Raw genomic sequence first — 20449 nt, forward strand, 5'->3', positions numbered from 1 at the left:
CCTTCAGAGGAACCAGACTCAAAAGGAAACCCATCCTTTTTCGGGTGGCACCAGATCATGGGCATTATTAATCAGCACAGAATTTAGACGTAGACGAGGAAAAGCAAAAGTGTGTTGAAAGGAAGTTTTGCAGCAGGGTGATGATATAAGAGTTTTTATGACTACAGAAGCACCATGTGGAATCAGACAGGCTAAGCCGGGATGGCAGGATTAGTTTTGGCAGTATAACTAAAAGGTTGAGCCAGAAGGTAAAACAGGCATGAGGGCAACTTAGGACGCAAAACAACCACCATCAACAAACTTTAGTGATAATGTGTGTGTGTGTGTGTGTGTATGTGTGTCTCTCTCTATATAAACCTTTATGCCTATAAACCTTTCACCTTTAAGAGGAAAACTACTGAACAAAAGTTCAACCAAAAGTTCACTCCTCTTCTGTGGTGCGAGTCCATTTAGTGCTTTATTTTTATTGGGTGACTTTAAAGCAAAGCCAAGGTCAATGTTTATGCAGTGTTTTATTTCTCACTTTGTGCTTTAAGAGCCAATTTATGTGCACATCTAAGAAACAGGGATGAAGTAGAGGAAAGGCAAGCATGGGATTGTGGTGGATGTTTGTAAAATAGCACAGAAGGCAATGTACTTGGAACGCTCTGACCGTGTGTTTAACCATACACACTGTCACACAGGCACACACAGACGTGACGGATGGTGGCAGCTGTGGATAGCACCAGGAATTAGACGGTATGTGTGCCAGCTCCAGAGGGCTGCTTTCACTCTCACGGGGTGTAGGAAGGAGGTGGAGTTTTGGGAGGGGAATTTAGGAGATGAAATTACTGCAGGAGCAGTAAATGAGCACTGAGCTGGCAAGATCTGCTTGAGAAAGCCATTTTTTTTATTGTTCGAGCGCTGTGAGCAAGTTTAACTCAAAGAATTCAGCCTATGTTTACTGATTAGGTCTGGGGGTTGTGTTTATAGTGCCGTCTGTCCTTTTTTTTTCTCTTTTTATAGCGTCTCCTGTGCGAACTATTTTTGTACAGTTCCTACAGCTGATTGACTTCATCGAAGTTTCTCAACTGGGGTTATGATTAAGCAGCTTAAACAGCTGACAAAAAAAGGAGAGCTGAGCAAACCACACCTCATTATTACATTTAAAGTGCGTTTCTAAAGATTGTCTGTGGTTTTTGGGTGAGAAGATTCGAGTGAACATATTCTAAAATCTGGGATTTTATTTTAATTGACAAGCAAGAGTATTTACTTTTAAAGACATTTCACTTTCCATCTATTTGTAGCTGAACTGGATTATCTTTTTTACATTACTGGACTCACCTTTTAGGTTGTATCTCTCAAAGCCTCTCAAAATCACAGAGAAAGTGTGGAGTGTTTAGTGACAAAACACCGCATTGTCACCACCACCTTCACTTCAATCACCACAAAGCACAATCAATCATCAGAGAGGAAGACATCTCCCACTGGGAAAGCTATGAAGCAACCTTTTCTCCACACAATGTCACATTCTCCTCCACAGCAGGATCCAAACTTTGCCCATAAATGCTGGTGTCCTCTTCAGAAAGCAAAGAACTACGACAATTTTCTGCTACACCTACACTACACATGACTTATAATGCAGCCTCTGCACTACTGTATATCTGTACATCCATAATTATTATATATATATACATATATGTATACATACATATATATCTACATATGTATGTCCTGTTCAGCATGTTACATTCGTTACATTTGTCCTGTATACAATACACCCCCACTGCTGTATATTTTTATTCATAAATTATAGTAAATATACCACTTGTGCACTTTTACTTTCTTTGCACAATGACAATAAAGTTGAATCTTATCTAATCTAATCAAAAGTCTTTTTTTTATTGTTCTTTGGTATCTATAGAGGCTGATCTGAGGTGATGAATTGACTGCACTGCGTAAATAAAAATAGTCCATATGGAAAATATTGCTTTTATGCAATGGATTTGGATTTCTTTGACTGACACTTGTTCTTGTTCCACTGTGATTAGCACTGATTACACAAGCTAAGACGAATGATCTCTTATTTGTTTGTGGAAAAATATTTCTCGAAAAATATATCATTGTCCTGCTAATAAATATGAATGCAATATACAGAGGAAATTTTCCCCACAATGTTTAATGCATGTAGTGGAATAGAAAAAAAAACCCCAAGAAGTATTCAGTCACTTTAGTAACCACTTTATGCTGGTCAGGGTCGTAGTGGATCTGGAGCATATCCCAGGAAAACTGAACTCAAGGATACCATGCGAATGTTCACACTAACAATTTATACATGCCAATCCACTTATTGGAACATTTCTTTTTTGCAAAACTCAGCCAGTAGCCCTTTGCTCAGGATCAAACCAGGGACCCTAAAGCTATGAGCAAGTAACACTACCCACTGCTCCCACCTTCTGCCAGCCTTGGCGTAGATCTGCAGGCTTGAATGTCTTAGCTATCCTAATATTTAGGAAAAGTGCATAATCGTGCATGCGATATTGCTTATAACCAACATTACAGGCACAATATGGCCAAATGTATGGGCTGTATGGGGAGGTGCTAGCTTAGTGGTTAAGATGTTAGACTACTGATTGAAAGGTTGAACACCAGATTTGAATGCCAGGTCTACCTAAGTGCCTCCGTTTGGCCCCTGAGCAAGTCCCTTAACCCTCAGTTCTATAAAATAAGTTCAACTGTAAGTTGCTCTGGCGTCTTTATGTTTGTTTTTCCTCTACTAAAGGAAATAGATCCTGAAGAGACCACACTCACACTGTGTTAAATTAATGTTCCTTCTTCCTTTGTAACATCAAAGTATTTCCGGAAAAGCATTGTTTCTAACATATGTTTATGACGTTGCTAACACTACTGTATTAACTGTTTCGAGCTAGGAAGTGGAATTATATGAAAAGCGAATGATATGATAAACAATGAAGTGTCTCAGTGTGGTCATAAGAAATATAAGTGCTATTGGAGCGCTGCTCAACCAATCAAATTGAACTGGAACTACCCATTGAATAAAATACTACATGCTGGAAAAAAAAACATACAGGCAAACCCTCAGGTCTGATGCTTTCATAGTAAAAATATGAATATTTCATTTCCTTGTTCTCTCTAACTTGTCAGTCTATATTTATTTATAAGAGGTCATGATATGAAAGTCTTTGCTTCAAGAGTAAAACTGATCGTCAGCTCTGCGTGCAGCTATGAACAGCCAAAAGTCTGTTTCAGATTTTGTTTTAATACTGCGAGCATATTGTTTTATAACATCAACAACAAAGGAAGCAAAGTTGTTCACAGTTTAATAAGAATAAAATCTTTATATAGAGAAAAGATCATGTAAACCAGTGACGGATGATCAGGCGGGCATTGTTGTTATGCATGAGTAGAGAGCTGTGTGCTGTCTGCAGGCTATTTGTGGCTTTTGTGAACCTATAAATGGAAGCCTACAGTGCACCATAGTTATCTAGACGGGAAGAGGCTCCAGCTCATTTGCAGTCCGAGAAGTGAGGGTGAAGCAATGTAGATAAAGCACCAAGTCCAAACAAACGCGCAACACAACCAACAGCATGGCCTTGGAGCAGCCACGCGGGGCCTTAGGAAAGGTGAGTGCTCACCATGAGCAGTGACATTCTGCTTAGATTAACCAACCTACGCGGCTGTGACACTAATCGAATTTCAGCTGGTTTTATTGATTGCTTTCGATATCGGTGACCTTCAATACACCAAATATAGTGCTCTTCCACTCTGAGCCTGGGACAGATGCTTAGATCTGTGTTGTGAACTGCGTGAGGTCTGTTGATGTGTCAAATATGGACTTTTGGAGATTTGAGGGATGGCATCTGCAGTGTAATTAATTTGAAAGAATTTATAGCTCAAAATAAACAGTATAGCTAATCCAAGGGAACATTTCATATCTCTGACTTAAAGGCTTATTTATCCTCATCCTCACACCTGATTCCTAGACTATAAACTTAATCTTTAAAGTTTAGGATGTGTATTCAAACTCACAAACTCACAATGCTTATCAGTGTAAAAAGAATATTATAGCCATCTGGCTGTGTAGCAGTCCCAGAGTGTTTAAAATGTGTGGCAGAGAAAATCATTTCTACTTTTATTGTTGTTTTAACAAACATGAAGCCTGCTGATTTTAGAATTGTAAAGAAATGTAACAAAAAGCAATATGGATTAGTGTCTGATTCATGAGACAAAGTATGAAAAAAATGAAAAGTAATGTGAACTGGTTAAAACCAGGTTTCATTCTGAATTCTGCATCATATTTAATTCGCTGATTTATTTAAAAAAATATTCGTGATATTAGAAGCAGCTTCCGCTTAATTGTGATGTACAAATCACAGAGAAATCAGAAATCAGAGAAAGGGCTTGTTATACTTAAATGTGTGAATCCCCAAACAGGAAGGGACTAACGCCTTAAGCAGAGATTAATATGCAGGGCTGGAGTTTAACATTTGTCCTGAGAATACAGACATCAGTATTCAGACATGGCTTCACACTTTAGTGTTAGTGCTTTTCTGAAGTTATGTGAGCGTTTTACATAAAAACAGTGTTTATAATTAAATAGGACACATAATTAAATAGTGTTATTGTCTTTGAAAGTCTGAGGAAGGGTCTATTGTTCGCAGAGGCCATGTTAGGAATAAAATTAAGAGCAAATAAAGTCGGCTGTAAGCAAAGCAGGGGTCAGGCTTCAAACAGTCGGCTCATTTTATTCACAGAAAAGTGCATAAAAATATTACAATACTATTTTCTTCAGCTCGAGTTAATTAAGCACAATAAAATAACATGTCAACTGTATTATAAACTCAGATCTTCTATTAGATATTTATTTCAGTGCTTGGTAAAATTCCTGCTTTATTATATTAGTCCTTTTTTTATTTTTCATTTTTAGGATGTTTCTTGCTTTTATGTTACATTGTATTGCATTTGACAGCAAAGAAAAACGCCATTTTCTTCTTCAGTCTGCATTTTATATCACTAATTTTCTGTCTTTCTTTTTTTTTTTTTTAATGCCTTAGCTTTTGGTTTCACAGAAAAACTGTCAAGCGCCGACGCAAAACCACCAGCTGTGTTGCGGGCACACCCAATCACTCAACATTTTTTAGTAAAGATTTATTAGAAGGAACTTTCTATTCATTTGGGCATCTGACGAACTGAAAAATAGAACAGTAATATATCAGTGAATATTCTGTAATTTTCTGATGTCATAATTAGCTACCTGGGATGGTATGTATTTATTTTTTTTTGACTGATAAACCTTATAATCAAACAACAACAAAAAACACATCCAAAAGCAAGACAAGATTAAGTTTATATGTAAAGGAAAAAACTGACGTATCAGTAAAATGGCACGTGTTCATGCATGGATTATGATGCTACTCACTGAAGTCAGACAAAAAAACCAGACCGACGGTATGCTCCGTTGGGGACTTATCTTCCCGGTTTCCTCATGATCCACATTCCTTATCTGTTCCCAGAGTTCTGTATGACACACAGTCTTTATAAACTGTTGTCTCTTAGAGGATGGTGTCTCTTGACACTATCCTCTTTCTCCAGATGGTGTTCAGTTGCATGATGGATTTTTGGATGAAGTGTGTTCTCTGTCCATTGTGAGGCATCACGAGCTTCTTTTTCCGTCCTCGCTTAGTTAATTGTGTGAAAATTGTTGATCAGGTGTTAATGGCTTTGTGTATAGTGTGTGCTAATTTTATGCCTGTGAATGGAAGGGGCAAATTGTACATTGTATATAATAGTATGGTTGCTATGGTCGCAGCTGGTAACCGTATTAATATGCCGTAATGAACAGTGTAATTGCCAATTAAAGTTTTAGTGACCAATTCATAACTGTCATATGAATTGGTCACTAAAATTCTATATGAATTTTATATAGATAATTTCTATATAAAATTATAAATTCTTTATAAAATTCTATATAATTTTAGATTTATATATGAATTTTATATATTTTATATTTTATTCTATATGTATTTTATTCTATAAAAGCAATATGACAGTTAAAACTGGGTTATAACTGTCATATTGCTCTGTCGGTTATTTCCCAAGCTTGTTATGTGTTGTCTTTAGTAGTTAAAGCCTAGCAGTGGGAGTGTGAGCCGAGTGGGTATAATATCCTGCTGAACTTCAGTGAACGCATCTGCTGGGCTTAAAATGATGGTTTTGCACGGTAAAAACTGTAATCAGCGATAGCAGGAACTAGGAAACAAGTCTGAAAGAGTGCCATGTTTGTCTCTTATCCCATTAAACACACTATTTTAAATAGTCGGCATCATTTTTCAGAGAAGGCTTGGTGTCTCGGAGTGTTGTAGTTTTATTAACAGCCGTTCTGCATACGAGTTATAATTTATGTATAAATTTGTTTGAATATAATGACAAAAAAATCTTTCAGTTCTTAGTATTGTTTATGTGCAGCTACTTAGATAGTAGTTATAAAAGGTCTAGGGTTGAGTCACTTATCAAGTAGGCAGTGAGACGTGCATGTGCAGTTCTCACGGAAAGGTCACAATGAGACAGTATACAAACAGCAGACTGGGAAAATAGTCCTCTAGCCCAGTTGTGTTACTTGAAATGGAAGCTGGGGGAATGATACGACCCCTAATATAGACAGAGAGGGGAGAGAGAACGAGATCGAGAGCTCTAATGACAAGTACAAAGTGTCTTCTGTAACTTTCCTTCGTTTGTGTCTGTTTGCTTGTGGCTCAATTTGTTTCTGTGGTTACTTTGTAAATGAAAAGGATAGGAGGACAACATAGCAAATTTTTTCTTTCCAAGCGGACAGATCACTATGAAATATACTGGGAGACAGTTTTAAGTGTTTGTTTATGAGTGATTAAAACTGATTCCCTTACTCCAGGGATTTTTGTCCATATTATGTATATTGCGCCCACAGAAAATGACAAGCTGTCACATATGATTAATGTATTAGTTAAGTACTGTGGTGTAGGCTTCAATTAAACCTTAGGTATACTGCTCATAGTAGCAGTCCAGAAGTTTTAAACAGAAGTTCGGCAATAAGGATTTTTTTGCTCTAGGGTTTTCCTCCTGCCTTAATAACTACTCACAATACAAAACAAGAATAATCGCATGTGCTGTTATCCATCTATACGGTTTCTATTCCTATCACAGGGGAATCAGGGCACAAGGAGGGGGACACCCTGGATGGGGTGCCAACCCTTCATAGGGCGCATTTGCCCGCACACAAACTTATTAAGGCAATTTAAAGATGCCAGTCAGCCTAAAGCACATTGGCTTTGGGAAAAAATGGAGCATCCTGAGAAAACCCCTATAGCATGGGGAGAACATACAAACTCCATGTACCCAGGTTGAAGGCAGGAATCAAGCCTCCAACCCTTGAGGTGTGCAGCAAACATGCTAACCACTAAACCACTACACCCACATTGTTGTTGTTTGTCGTTATCTTTAAAATCATTTCCTTCGTTAACTTGAACGTTTTACATAAAACGATCATGTCAGTACATCTATTTTCAGCCATGTCCATTTACCTACCATTGCATCCAATTTACGTCACTTTCACAGAGCGTGAGGACACACCGATTGCTTTGAAAGCTGCTTCTGAGCATTGAAAGTGATGTACTGTAAATGGCACGTTCTTGCACTCACAGTCACTAGAGATCCCGCCTCAAATTGAGTACATGTGAGAAATTTTGAAGTCATCTTGGTCTCCTCTATCACAATAATCAAAACAGCAGTTGAAGGACTATTCTCTTGGAGGAATGGCGACATGTCTGTATAATAGTCTTTCAGCGACTAATAAAATCTGTTCCAAGGTGCATTGAAACTTTTCTGGTGGTTTGTGGTGGCCCAGGAAATATTATGCTGGTAGAGAATGTATGAAAGAGTTATATATTAGATCACATTGTTGTGTGTGTGTGTGTGTGTGTGTGTAATTGTTTGTGCTGAGGGAATTAGTCTGTGGCTATGTATGGATTATGCGGTATGGTATTAGGGATCAGATCTCACTGCTCTACTTACTCCATGCTGTTTGAGTATTTTTGGTTTTGATGCAGGCAGAAATATTTCCAGTGAAGGTTTGTTTTGCACTTCATGAGGAGAGCTTCCTTGGTGGTGATCAATCCTGTAAGTAATGATGCAGAGGTGTTCTTATCCTATAGATTACTGATTTGTCACCCAGCTGACAAAGTGCAGGAGTCAGGAGTGAGAACAGGTTGTTAAATTCATGTCAGAAATGTTTTAATGGCTGCGCAGCGCCATACGGCACTGGGATTTAATATGCATTGCTTTGAGGGCAATGTGAACAGATTTCAGAAGCTGGTCTATCACATTTTAAACATCTTCTGAGTTTGTGGAACTGGTTTTACTGATTATGAAATTCTAGAAAAAGGATATTTCTTTAATTTTTCATCTGTGTGTACATGACCAGTGCACAATGTATCCATCAATCTATACTATAGAGGACTCAGGGCACAAGGTGGGGGGCATCCTAGCCATGGTGCCATCCCTCTGTTGGGCACAATCACACACTTTCACTTAGTCTTCAAGGCATGCCAATGTAGGGAAGAAACTGGAGTACCTCTCACCATATGAGGAAAACATGCAAACTCCCTACAAACAGGGCATGAATAGGAACTGAACGCCCAACCAAGGAGGTGTGAGGCTCCTCAACATGCTAACCACTAAGCCACTGTACATCCATACAGTCATATATGTACAGCTTTGATTAAGTTCATAAATAGATTGCATTTCTATCTCTCTGCCCATGATCTTTAATTTAGTCGTATGTGACTATTTAAGCGTCAAACCTGATGAATTCACATATACCGATATATTCAGCTAGAGAAGAGCTGGTATTAATGAGAAAATGTGCTGTTGATATTGATGGTCAAATATCAGACAAAATAGTTGTCTGGGGTGATCTGCTACCATCTCAGATACAATCTCTTGTCAAGCATTGTTTGTTATTTATATGCCATTTTGCAAAAGTGACCAATTTTGGGCTTGATCCCATGTCTGTGTTCCAAAAATATCTTAATATCAACACAATATATATTTATTAATATATTTTATTAAAGGAAAATAGAGGAATAGAGGTATACATTTGCTGACACTTTATTAGGAACACCATATGAACACTGAGATGGAACAAGCCTTGTGGCATGGATAGAACAAGTTGTTGGAAACCTTCCTTTAAGATTCTGGTCCATGTTGACATGATTGCATCACATAGTTACTAGCAGTTAATTTCATGTTTTTAAAGAAAGGTGCAGCCAGAGGTTTATTTTATGTTCCATCCAAGATGATTTAATTCCTTTATTCTTAACCAGAGTGATGCATTTATCAGAAAACAAAGAGACTATTTGCACAATGTGAAAAAAATGACTTTAAACTAAACTTCTGACATTTTAAATATGCAAAAAGTTCTCAAATGTTTTTCAGCATTCACTGACTACCCCAGGAAATAATGTGAAATTAGGAGTGACATTTGGATCCTGATTATTGTTCTGTACAGGCTTATAAATCACTGACTATGTGGCATTATATTAAATTCATCAGATAACAATGAGACGCATATTGATTTCAAATGCTACAGCAGACATAATTATATTACATATTAATAAAACACAGATGATCTTTTTCATGTAGCTTTCACCCTGATTCAAAATGTTGCAATGAAGAATGAACAAATTTCCATCACAAAAAAAAAAAAAGCACAAGACAATTGTCTTTATACTTGCTGTGGGGTCCTGACAAACTGCACCAACCCTTCCTCACAAGTTTGGATAGAGGGAAAATATTATCATTGTGAGGTTGTGGTTAGGAGTGTTGTTGCAATCTCGTTTCAGTCCAATTATATAGACGTTGTAGTGCTAGAATAGCTTCTGACAAATGTGTTTTCTGCTTTCTTGTGAAAGCCCCCTTTTGTGTGAGCCTCTAGGCTATAGCAAGCCCCCTTTTGTGTGAGCCTCTAGGCTATAGCATAAAATATATAAATATATATTAGGGAATATTACCTTATTCATTATCTACCAGATGGAAAAAAATGAATTCGTTTTGCAATGTAATTGTCAATTTATGCTGAAATGCTGCAATGTCATTAGTGTACATTTAGTTTAATAAGATATATAGTGTATGGAAGAGAACAAGACTTTTAAAATGATGGTGCAAGGAGGTAATGTGAGAGCGGTTTTAGATCAAAGTGGATTAAAAAAGGTTTTTATTAATGTCACGGCCCTTCATAGCTGCTCTATACATGTCAGAGAAATAGCCTTCCTTTTTAGCCAAATGCTTAAATCAGGTGGCCTATGCCCCAACAATTTTGCAATAAACTTACTGCTAACACACTTCACTCCTCTGTGACAATACAACACCTTTCTGCCACATATTCCCATAACATAATTTGAACTATATTGTATAATCTTCCCAAAGTGAATGCACCATTTTCAGATATGCTGAGAAGTAGCAAAAAAAAAAATCAATAAAATCATTTCAGAATGCAGGGGCTGTATTGTCTAGGGTCAAGGGCTTTCATTTACCTTTTAATGCTCCTGATGGGGACTGGAGGAAGTGAGGCTTAAGAGCTATTACACTTAAAAGCTTGTTGTGTGAGAGAAAAAAATAGATTGAAAATATTTCAATAGTCTTGAAGACACTGGTGTAAGTTATCAAGCTAGTTGTCATTGAGAAGATATGAGGAGCAGTCAGGCTTAGCGGTTAGCAAATTTTGCCTTGTACCCCATGGATTAGGGTTTTGATTCCCACCTCCTCCCTCTGTGTGTGTGTGTGTGTGTGTGTGTGTATGTGTGTGTGGATTTTGCATGTTCTCTTCTCCCCTAGCTTCAAAGGTTTCCTCTGGGTATTCTTTCTCAGGCCAAAGACATGTGTTGTAGGCTGATTGGCATCTTTGGATTGACTGTAGTATATGAGTGGTTGTGCCCTGTAATATGTTGGCACCCTGTACAGTATGTCCCCTGCCTTGTGCCATGATTCTCCTTGGATAGACTCCAGGTTTCCTTCCACTCTGTGTAGGATAAGCGCTACAGTAAATGGATGGATGGAGAAGCAGCCAATTGTGAGACAAATTGATTGCCAAATTTGCCAACTTGGTTACATTCTGGTGTGGTGGCTGACAGATTATGCAAAACTATGAAGAATTAATCTCTCTCTCTCTGTCTCTCTCTCTCTAAATACTGTGTGTGTGAGTTTACTGTACATTTTTGTATTCAAGACTGCACTGTTTCTATCACTAATGTGTGATATTGACCATGATATCTGCTTTGTACAAAAGTTCAGCTTTTCCTCATGTCTAATCTCTTGTTCTGAAGCATGTGTTCAGATGACAATCTAATGGATTTGTGCAAAAACGGATCATACGTTTTTTCAACAATGTGTGGAGTCGATGCAGGCTTGAGTGCACGCTGTCATTAAAGCAAAAAATACAAAAATACTTGAAAAATTCTAATTTCCATTCAAGTTGTTGTCGATTAGTATTATTTATAATGAAAATTATGTATTAAATTGATATAAGATGCACAATTGAAGCATTTTTACTGATGTTCTCAGACTTTTGGACTTAATCCTTAATGCATAAATGCCATATATTATGCTCTAATCTTCAATTTTAACAATTTAAACAAATGTTCTGTGCAGTTATCAGAAGCTTTGACAATATGAAGTAAATACCTAGATATACATTAAAAATGTTAATGATAAATATATAGTAAAGAAAGCAAATTACTGCTTAAGACTGGTATCAGGATTAACAATGATTCTGGAACTGATTATAGTGGAGTGGCAACTTATAGTCCTATTATACAGACTCATGGGAAGATGTTCTCTGCTCTGCTTTTTCAGAAAGAAAATAACCATTGTCAGTTTTTTTAGGCATAGGCACAATCATCATACCCATATATATATATATATATATATTATGTGTGGCTTTTCTTTTCTGCTGCCTGCTTACCACTTAGTGTTATTAAAGTACCACTTTAAATAGCTTAATTACCTTTACTGACTCACATCACAGTGCTTTGAATGCTAGTAAATAGTCAAGAAAATGTTAGGATGGTTAGAAATTTAGATATTTGAAATAGACAAATGAAACCTCAACTATGGACTGTTATGAAGCGATTAAAAAAAAAAAATTCAGTAGTACAGCCAAGTGATGCTAGTTTTAATCTTAAATGTGAACATGAATGTGTAACAAAACAAGCTGCTAAACTATAGATGAATTATTCAGTAATGACTAAAATCAGTAGTTGATATAATAATATAAAAGTAATTTTATAGCCTCATGACAGTAGCATATTTTTATTTCGCTCCGAAGATCAAATTTGGCTTATTAACACTCAAGGAAGCAAACAGCTACTGTGTGTTTGTCTTTGGCTGAAACTCATATATTTTTACTTAACCCATATCATTAACCTGAATCTTTTGTTGCTGTATATGTTTTAAAAGTCTATTTGAAAGCTAACTGATTCGAGTGGTATATTTTCCATAAAGCAGTAGTAGTATACCTATAAATATGCTCTTATTTCCCAGAAAGGTGACACTGTAAGTAGATACCAGGCAGCATTGTACTTCCCATGTGCATGTGTAGTGTAGCACTTAGACCTAAAGTAAAGCCGTATTAAATTTACTTTATCATTTAATGATCAGGTCTTAGCCCTTTTTGTCCGCAAGCGCTAACGTGATGGATGGAAGATGACCTATAGGTAGTTTATTGAATGTAATTTCAAACTTTGGCATTGTACCATTCGGACATGTTACAAGTGATGTCGTGTTTTGCAGTCGCTCACGTTTCTCATTTAGGCTTGGTGTTGATTTTTCGTTTTTTTGGTTGAAATACAGAGAGCTGAAGAGCGTAGTAAACAGCCCTGGTGTGAGAAGCACTGTCCATTTTATCTCTATATCTAAATCTTCTATTGATGTTATTTGACTAAGCCTAGAGGAACCCTTGTTAGATTTTTTTTACTAGCCCTGTGTGCTCTTATTGTGTGCTCGTAATTTACTGCTATGATTTTTTTCAACATAATTTAAGGATTCTTAATGTCGATTCTTAACCGTAGACTTTTCACTTTGAAATGATGAAATGTCCTAATAAAGGGTAGAAAATTCAGGGTGCATAAAAGCTTTATAACATGGACCATTAGAAAATTTCTTGTCACTTATACAAGGAGTGTGACTTCATGATCATTAAACGTGTCTAATGTAATAGCTTGGATATTCCCAGGTTCGACTTTATGAAGTAGATCCCGAAGATATCTACAGTCTGTGTCGAGCTGTTATGCAAAAATCATATCAACATATCAAAAAATGATGAGCAGCAGAACAGACTAGTGAAAACTGCAGCACATTAGGATTATTTATTTAGATTTAGTAAGTGCAACTGGCCAAAATGACGCTGTCTATCGTTCAGTGTTTTCTTTCAAAATGTGCAATTTTTCCACTAGACCAATTTGCATAAAGTTTATTTACATAACAACAAAACTGATTTCTGTGTTCAATCCTTCAAGATAAAAGCTCATTTACTGAGGTAATGGCAGACTATGTTATGCAAATGTACAAATTACGTCTCACCGTTCCTCTTTCAAAGTCAAGAGGCATGGATATTTCTTTTCCCATAAAATGCTCCTGCATGGATTCTTGCAGGGATTTAAATTGATTGGAGATGCCTAAGTACTCTTGTGTCTTCTCGAAGTCAGGAAGTGTCACCACCACACTACGCAGGACTGAATATCATCTTTTGTTTTAATTTCATGTGACAAAGCATCTGCTGTCAACTTGAGAATCTTTCCAGGAAGCAAATAGCTCATAACCAATTATTCCAGCACTAAACATCACACTATTATCTCCATGCTGGCATTTCAGTCTCAGAAATGTCTGACCCAGGTCCATCAAGAGCTGCTCAGTACTCGGTGAATGCAGTTTGGACGTCCAATTTCTTGCATGTCTGAGCTCACAAATTTGACTTTGCGCAGCCCAAGTATCCACTTTCCAAGGCAGATGAATACCCTGTACTTTGTTGACCTTGATACATTGCTTACACTGTTCGTGCCAGATATCTTTTTGCTTTCACCAGCACTTTCAGAATGATGGAGAGATTATGATTCATTTTCATTTATTTGAAATATCTATTTTTGCAGATTATTGTGAAGCACAGTGATGCCATTTTTGTAGAACTGTGCTGTGTTGGTCAAGAACATGTAAGAAAACCCCCTGAAAAATTTCAGGGAAAACCCCCTGAAAATTTTCAGTTCTCACATTGTGCAGACAATTCCAACAACAGTGACAATCAGACCCTGGTAATATACAGTAACACATATTTTCTATGTTGAAAATGGAAAACATGTCCCACTATTGCACTGTAGACCGAAAACAAGAAAAATATATTGCACAGGAATACATCACATACACACACACACACACACACACACACACACATTGTAAACAGTGGCTTAGCCTTGCTTCTGTTTGTGGAGAAATTAAGCATTCATGAGTTGGATCAAATGATGAAAGAATCTATTCTTCTTCTTTGGTGGTTTTGATGCACATTGATCTGAAGCATCTGCTGGAGGGAAAGAATTCAGATATGTTGTGGCTTGGGTCAGTGATGATGTTTTTTCTTCCTGCTGCTTCCTGGATGTAAAGGCATACAGGACGATTTCTACCTATGAATTTCAGTCATTGCTCAAGTAATTGCTAACTGGAAAAACCAAACCAGAATCGTAAGAGGTCAATGTGTAGATCTTTCCTAACTGCTCCTGTAACATTTAAATAGAAGCCACACTTTGCTTCCTATAATGTAAAGCTTTTTGTGCTGCCTATGTACCACACTGCGCTATGAATCATTCGGAAACACTTTATTCAAAATGTCCTATTACATAGGATGCAGCCTAGCAACTGCTTCTCATGTCAGTAGATGTTTATCTATAATTGAACAAGATGTTCTATATTTAATCATGAGGGCAAGCTGATAGGGTTGGAAATTGTGAACACTGCAGTCAAGCTAAAAAATTGTATGTAAAAAAAAATCATGTTGAGACGCATTTGATAGGCTGGTTAATGCCCTAGTCACTTCAGGTTGGTGATGGTGATGTGCTTTAAAGTCGATAATATGCTTTGCTTTGTATCATTCTGAAAAAGTAGCAGTTATTCAACATTTCATAGCCACCTGCTGTTTTCTCTTGCCTATTGATCTTTGAGTTTGTTAACAGTGTTGTGAAAAGTGTTGTTTATTTCGACACACATTTATTTTTTTTACTCCATCCGAACCTCCTCCATCTAAGTTATTTGACATCATAATTCCAAGTAGAAATGTCAAACATTTTCAGGATTCCTCCATAGCTTCAGTACTGGGAAAGGTTAAGATCTATGTCTTTCTTAGAAATCGTGAAGCCTGGTAATGAAGTGTGGCTGCGGCGTCGCTTTGCAATCATGATCCCTTGATTAGTGTCTCAGTGCACGTACAAGGTAAACCAAGCCCGAGAATCTTTAATTTTATTCAGGTCTTCACTAGGAGCTGTTCAGCGAGAAACGGTTCAATCCATTCTGTAGTACAGTTCATTTATTAAGCGTGGGCGTTTTGTGTCTGATTTTCTTTTTACATTCATTCATTTTTAATGACATAATGACTATGTTGGTTATTTGCTCCATTTTTTTTTGGCAGGTCTCCATTGTATTTGCAGTCAAGCTCAAGTCATTTACCTTCCTGCCAGTTCTGAAAAAGCTGCCTACGGAGAAGAGGGTGAAATCAGTGTCAGAGAAAGGATCGGGTAAACTTAGTGAGGTAAGCATTTGGGCCCTGGAGGAAGGACTTTAACCACTCTCTGCTCCAGGGGGGCTGTATCCTAGCTCTGATCCCAGCTTCATGTGTTAAAAAAATTAATTCACTGTGCTGTAATGTATATGTGACAAATAAAAGCCTCTTCTTCTTATGATCCTATTGAAATTAAAATTTCATCACCTGTATCTGATCACCTGTAATGCAGCTTTACGGTGTCCTACCTACCTGTGCTTCTTCAATGTTCCCATATTTCCTAGCAATGTCTTATAAGAATATTTACAGGTAGTGCATAAAAAATATAGTCTGCTTGCGATATCTGAATAATGAGGAAAAGTGCTTGTTAAAACTGCAGACAGCTATTCCAGTCATTAGAAAGATGACCTACTGTATCCAGAAAGAAGAGGTTATCTTCCTGCCATAGGCTTTATTTCCCAAATCCTAAACAAACAAGAGAATTATAAAATTTCAGTTGATCATGTGTCTATTCAGGACCATTTCTAAGGAATTGACATAGCTTAACCAGCTTAAGATTTTCTTGGCTGTGAGTAAGGTAAGAAAAAAATGAAAAAACGCATGCGTAAAGGGCAATGCACACACACACACACACACACACAAATCAATTAATGTATACCAGACACTCTATAATGACATCTACAAGAGGTCACAATCATTTTTCAGTTTTTTTTTTTTTTGGATGATGTGCATCTAGAACATGTCTACTTTTAAACTATAGGAACAATACCAAACCTTAAGACTAACAAGCATAAGCTTGCTTGTCACTTGTCATTCGTCAGTTAGAGTTCATATTCTGCAGTTCAGTTCATCTTAGTTAGAAGCCACAGTGTTGTTTTTAGGGTGTGTTCAGGGTTGTAAAGTGCAAATAGGGCACATTAATTGTATATATTAAAAGTTATTAAAGGGCTCTGTGCTAAGCTGAATGAAAGTTGAATGAAATCCAGTTTATGGTTAGGACAACACACAGTTAGTGACATATCTTGGCCATAGAAGGTCTAGAGATTTGTAATTTGTTTCCCTCTTAACTCATCCCTCCCATTGAAAATGTTCCCCTTTCTAATTCTGTCCTTGGTCAATAATAAGCATATGGCCTTCTGCCCAGCTCCTGGAGAGCTAAGCAGTGGGTGAGCCAGAAAAAAAAATTCCAACTGGATCATTTTGCTTTGGCAATTTCAGGATTTTAACCCTCTCATTTCCACCATGTAATTGTGGTTGCTGTGATTTGGGTGATGTTTCAGTTTTTACATGGCTTAGAAACATATTCTGTGCACATGGCAGGCTGTAGGAGACCATGGCACCGCAGAGGGAAAAACAGAAGGTACTTACAAGGCTGAGGTTGTGTACATTAGTGACATGAAGCAACAAGAGATAACCAAGCACTCTGAAATTCAGGTGAGCACAAACTTATCTTTGTTTTTGTTTTTTTCCTCATGAGATAAAGAAATCCCAGAAATTGTATCTATACTCAAACCATTACAAATTGTCTGGCAGTTGTTTGGAATTTAGCTATATGTGTGTTTAGTTAATATGAAATTACAGGGGCACAGTGGATTAGTGGTTTGCCTTGTATCTTCAGAGTTAGAGGTTTGATTCTCCAGGGTTTCTCCTGCCATAAGTCCCCCTAGGATAGACTCCAGGTTCCCTGTGACCCTGTGTGGGATAAACAGCCCAGATAATGCATGGGTGGATGAAACTACAGGGAGCTTTCCATAAGAAAACGTCATTAGCAGAGCTTTCAGCACTTTCTAGCACGCACCTAAATACTGTAGCTACTGAACATGAACTAAATATTACTAAATATTACAATGCAAATGCCATCTGTTGGTTACTGGGTACAATGATCTTGGACAAGTAACCATTGAATTATTACTTTGCTTCTTATATTTATGAGCATTTGATCATGGCATTTAATGTGTATTAAAAAGATTAAATAAATGAGAAATAGGCAGCTATAGGCAAAATCCAGTGGTACTGTGTATTAGTGAACAGAAATGTGCATATTAACCAAAACATTTACTGTTCCTGCTAATGTTATATCTTTCTTCTTTTCTTTTCTTTTTTTTTAGCTGCATAAATCTACTACCAAGTCAGCTGTTGCCCCATTGCCTACTACCCCAGCTGTGGCTGATGCTGAAATAGGATTCACAAGTCCAAAGCCTAGCGCTGGCGCCCTAGTGACATCTGCTAATAAACACCCAGTGTCTCCTCAGCTAGGGTATCACAACACTGGAGCTGAGATCAACTCAGGGCTGTATTTAAACACTGAATCTCAGAGAGAGGAGGAGGTCCTGAGCCCAGTCAGTTCTGTAGAACTTTTTACATCTCCTTTCTCTTCCAAAGAGTCAATCCATTCTGAGTGCTGGGAGCAGGACCCAGGCTGGTCAGCACTCCGAATGCTATCTCCTAGTGGTTCTGTCTCCCCCTGTTCGTCTGTGAGGTCAGGGGCTTTTTCCCCGTCAGTGATGAAAATCAAGTGCCACACACTTGTTCCTGGCTCCAGTCTAATGCAGATGAAACTTAACTCCTGCCAGATACTCGACTGCAACAAACATAGCATCTCGCCATGCCCCATGTCCACCCGTGCCCGTCACAGGCCCCCACCCACACAACTGTCATTATTAACAGCCATCTTGAGAAAGGGCCGTTTGCCAGTCCTTTCTTCTGCCTTGAAGAGGCCATACTCTCCTTGTTGGCCCATTAGCCCAGTCTACATGTCCTCCTGTCTAGCCTGTTCAGCAGCTTCAGCTGTACCTCCCATGGTGGGCTTACGAGCAAAGTCTTGCGTGTCTAAAGGCACAACTTGTACCGATCCCAGTTGCAAAGCAAGACCAAAGCCCCCAGGTTTAATCGCTGAGACAGAGCCTGTGTCACCCAAGAACCAGGACAAAGGATGCCTCTATTCAACAACAGTGGAAACAACAAATGCAAATGATGCTAACATGCATGCAGTTAGAAGTAGGATTATACCAACACCAGAAGGAAGAGGCTCTTTGTCAAGCTTGTCAAGCTACTCTCCACTGGTGCCTCATTCAGAACCTCTGTACAAACAAACCCAAAAAGGCATTCATGTATCCACAGACCCCAGCTTTTTGCTTGGTACATCATCCTACAGATCAGTGCCTGTTTCTCCTGAGCCCCAAATGGAAGGAAATGTACACAAATCAAATGGTACCTCTCCTATTTTAAGAAACACAAAACCTTTTCAGACATCATCCTCTGATTTAAAACCCATGCAAATGGCACATGAACGATCTCTTACCCCTGATCCCAAACCCATTCAACAGTCTCAAGACAGATTAGCTTCAGCAGTCCCAAAGTACACAGATGTCAAATCAGGCTCTCATTTGCAAAACAACACAAAAATTTTCCAAGAACTAGAGAGAATTCATTCACTATCACCAGTTTTTCAACATTCTCCTTCCCCAAGGGTTGCTGGCCTCACCCACCTCTCTAACACACCTTCTGTTTCACCAGTCCTTCCCTCATCAAGACCAGGCACTTCTACATCAGACCGCTGCACATTATCATCATCTCCAGCAATTCCCTATCATCACCTTTCCCCCTCTCCCTCTTACTCCCTCTGTTCCTCGCCTACTTCATCCCTAAGGGAAAGCAGTCCAGATCATATAGACAGGGTTAACAAAAAGGTAGGTGGTATTCACACACATGCTGCTCTGTTGTACACTACTTGTATACATTAACAAGCAGAAAGGCATTCAGACTACGACAGGCATCCTTCTTGAAGAAGACCCCACACATTGTTGAGAAATTTGATATGATATTCACCAACAGGAAAGCAGATTTATAAATCCTTCTAAATGGGAAAGCTTGAATGCAGGTCTATTTAGTAGATATTTCATTAGATTAGGAAAATCTATATCAATTCTTTACATGGTGTAGGTGCCAGATTTCCCATTTCATTTATTTTTGTGTTTCTATTTATTTTCTTATCATTCCATTCCAACAGACACACAAGATCAAGTCCACCTACAAGGCTTTTGCTGCTATTCCAACCAATACACTCCTTCAGGAACAGCAGGTGAGATACTATTATAACGGATGACAGACTGCATAATTACTGTGCAGTTAGAACCTTCTACTGATCTCATCACTACATCCACTGTTATTTCTGCCGTTTAAGTACATCTTTGGATTGTTCAGTCTGATTACAATTGTGGATTCAAGCAATTACCTATTAGATAGATTTAGCATAAATAACTCATTTTTCCAAGTTAAAAGATGGATTAAAATACTGTTATAATACAAACCAAGTAGACTCCTTAGAGACTAAAAAAATGATGTAACCTAGCATAGTTACAATAACTCAAGAAGTTTAAACATTTTACAGTTGACCTTAAAATGCTTATAAATTGATTTAATTTTTATTAACTGTATATTAAATATAAATTCATCAAAAACAATTAAACGTTGGTGCAAATGGTGCAAAAATCTAGAATAAGTGATATTATAAAGCAAAATTCAAGGGTCTCTCATTAGGAGTTTAATGAAACACAGGATTTCTGACTGGTTTTAGTGTTTGTTGTTCATAACATTTGGTTTTTAGTCCAAATATGTGTGATGATATGCTAAATCTTGTGTAAAACGTGGCGGAATCAATTA

At 37.7% G+C, this 20449-nt stretch overlaps 1 protein-coding gene across 1 annotated transcript in view; it reads left to right on the forward strand.

The window, feature by feature from the left end:
• The first annotated feature begins 3489 nt into the window (after positions 1-3489).
• mlip (muscular LMNA-interacting protein) overlaps positions 3490-20449 on the forward strand; it is a 32533-nt gene continuing 15573 nt past the window's right edge. The window contains exons 1-5 of the mRNA XM_058379119.1: positions 3490-3623; positions 15698-15817; positions 17108-17221; positions 17896-19476; positions 19797-19868. Coding sequence (XP_058235102.1) covers positions 3588-3623; positions 15698-15817; positions 17108-17221; positions 17896-19476; positions 19797-19868 — 1923 coding nt within the window. The 5' untranslated portion in view covers positions 3490-3587. The remainder of the gene's footprint in view (positions 3624-15697; positions 15818-17107; positions 17222-17895; positions 19477-19796; positions 19869-20449) is intronic.

Source organism: Hemibagrus wyckioides, linkage group LG03 (assembly GCF_019097595.1).
Source record: "Hemibagrus wyckioides isolate EC202008001 linkage group LG03, SWU_Hwy_1.0, whole genome shotgun sequence".
Taxonomy (NCBI): Eukaryota; Metazoa; Chordata; class Actinopteri; order Siluriformes; family Bagridae; genus Hemibagrus; species Hemibagrus wyckioides.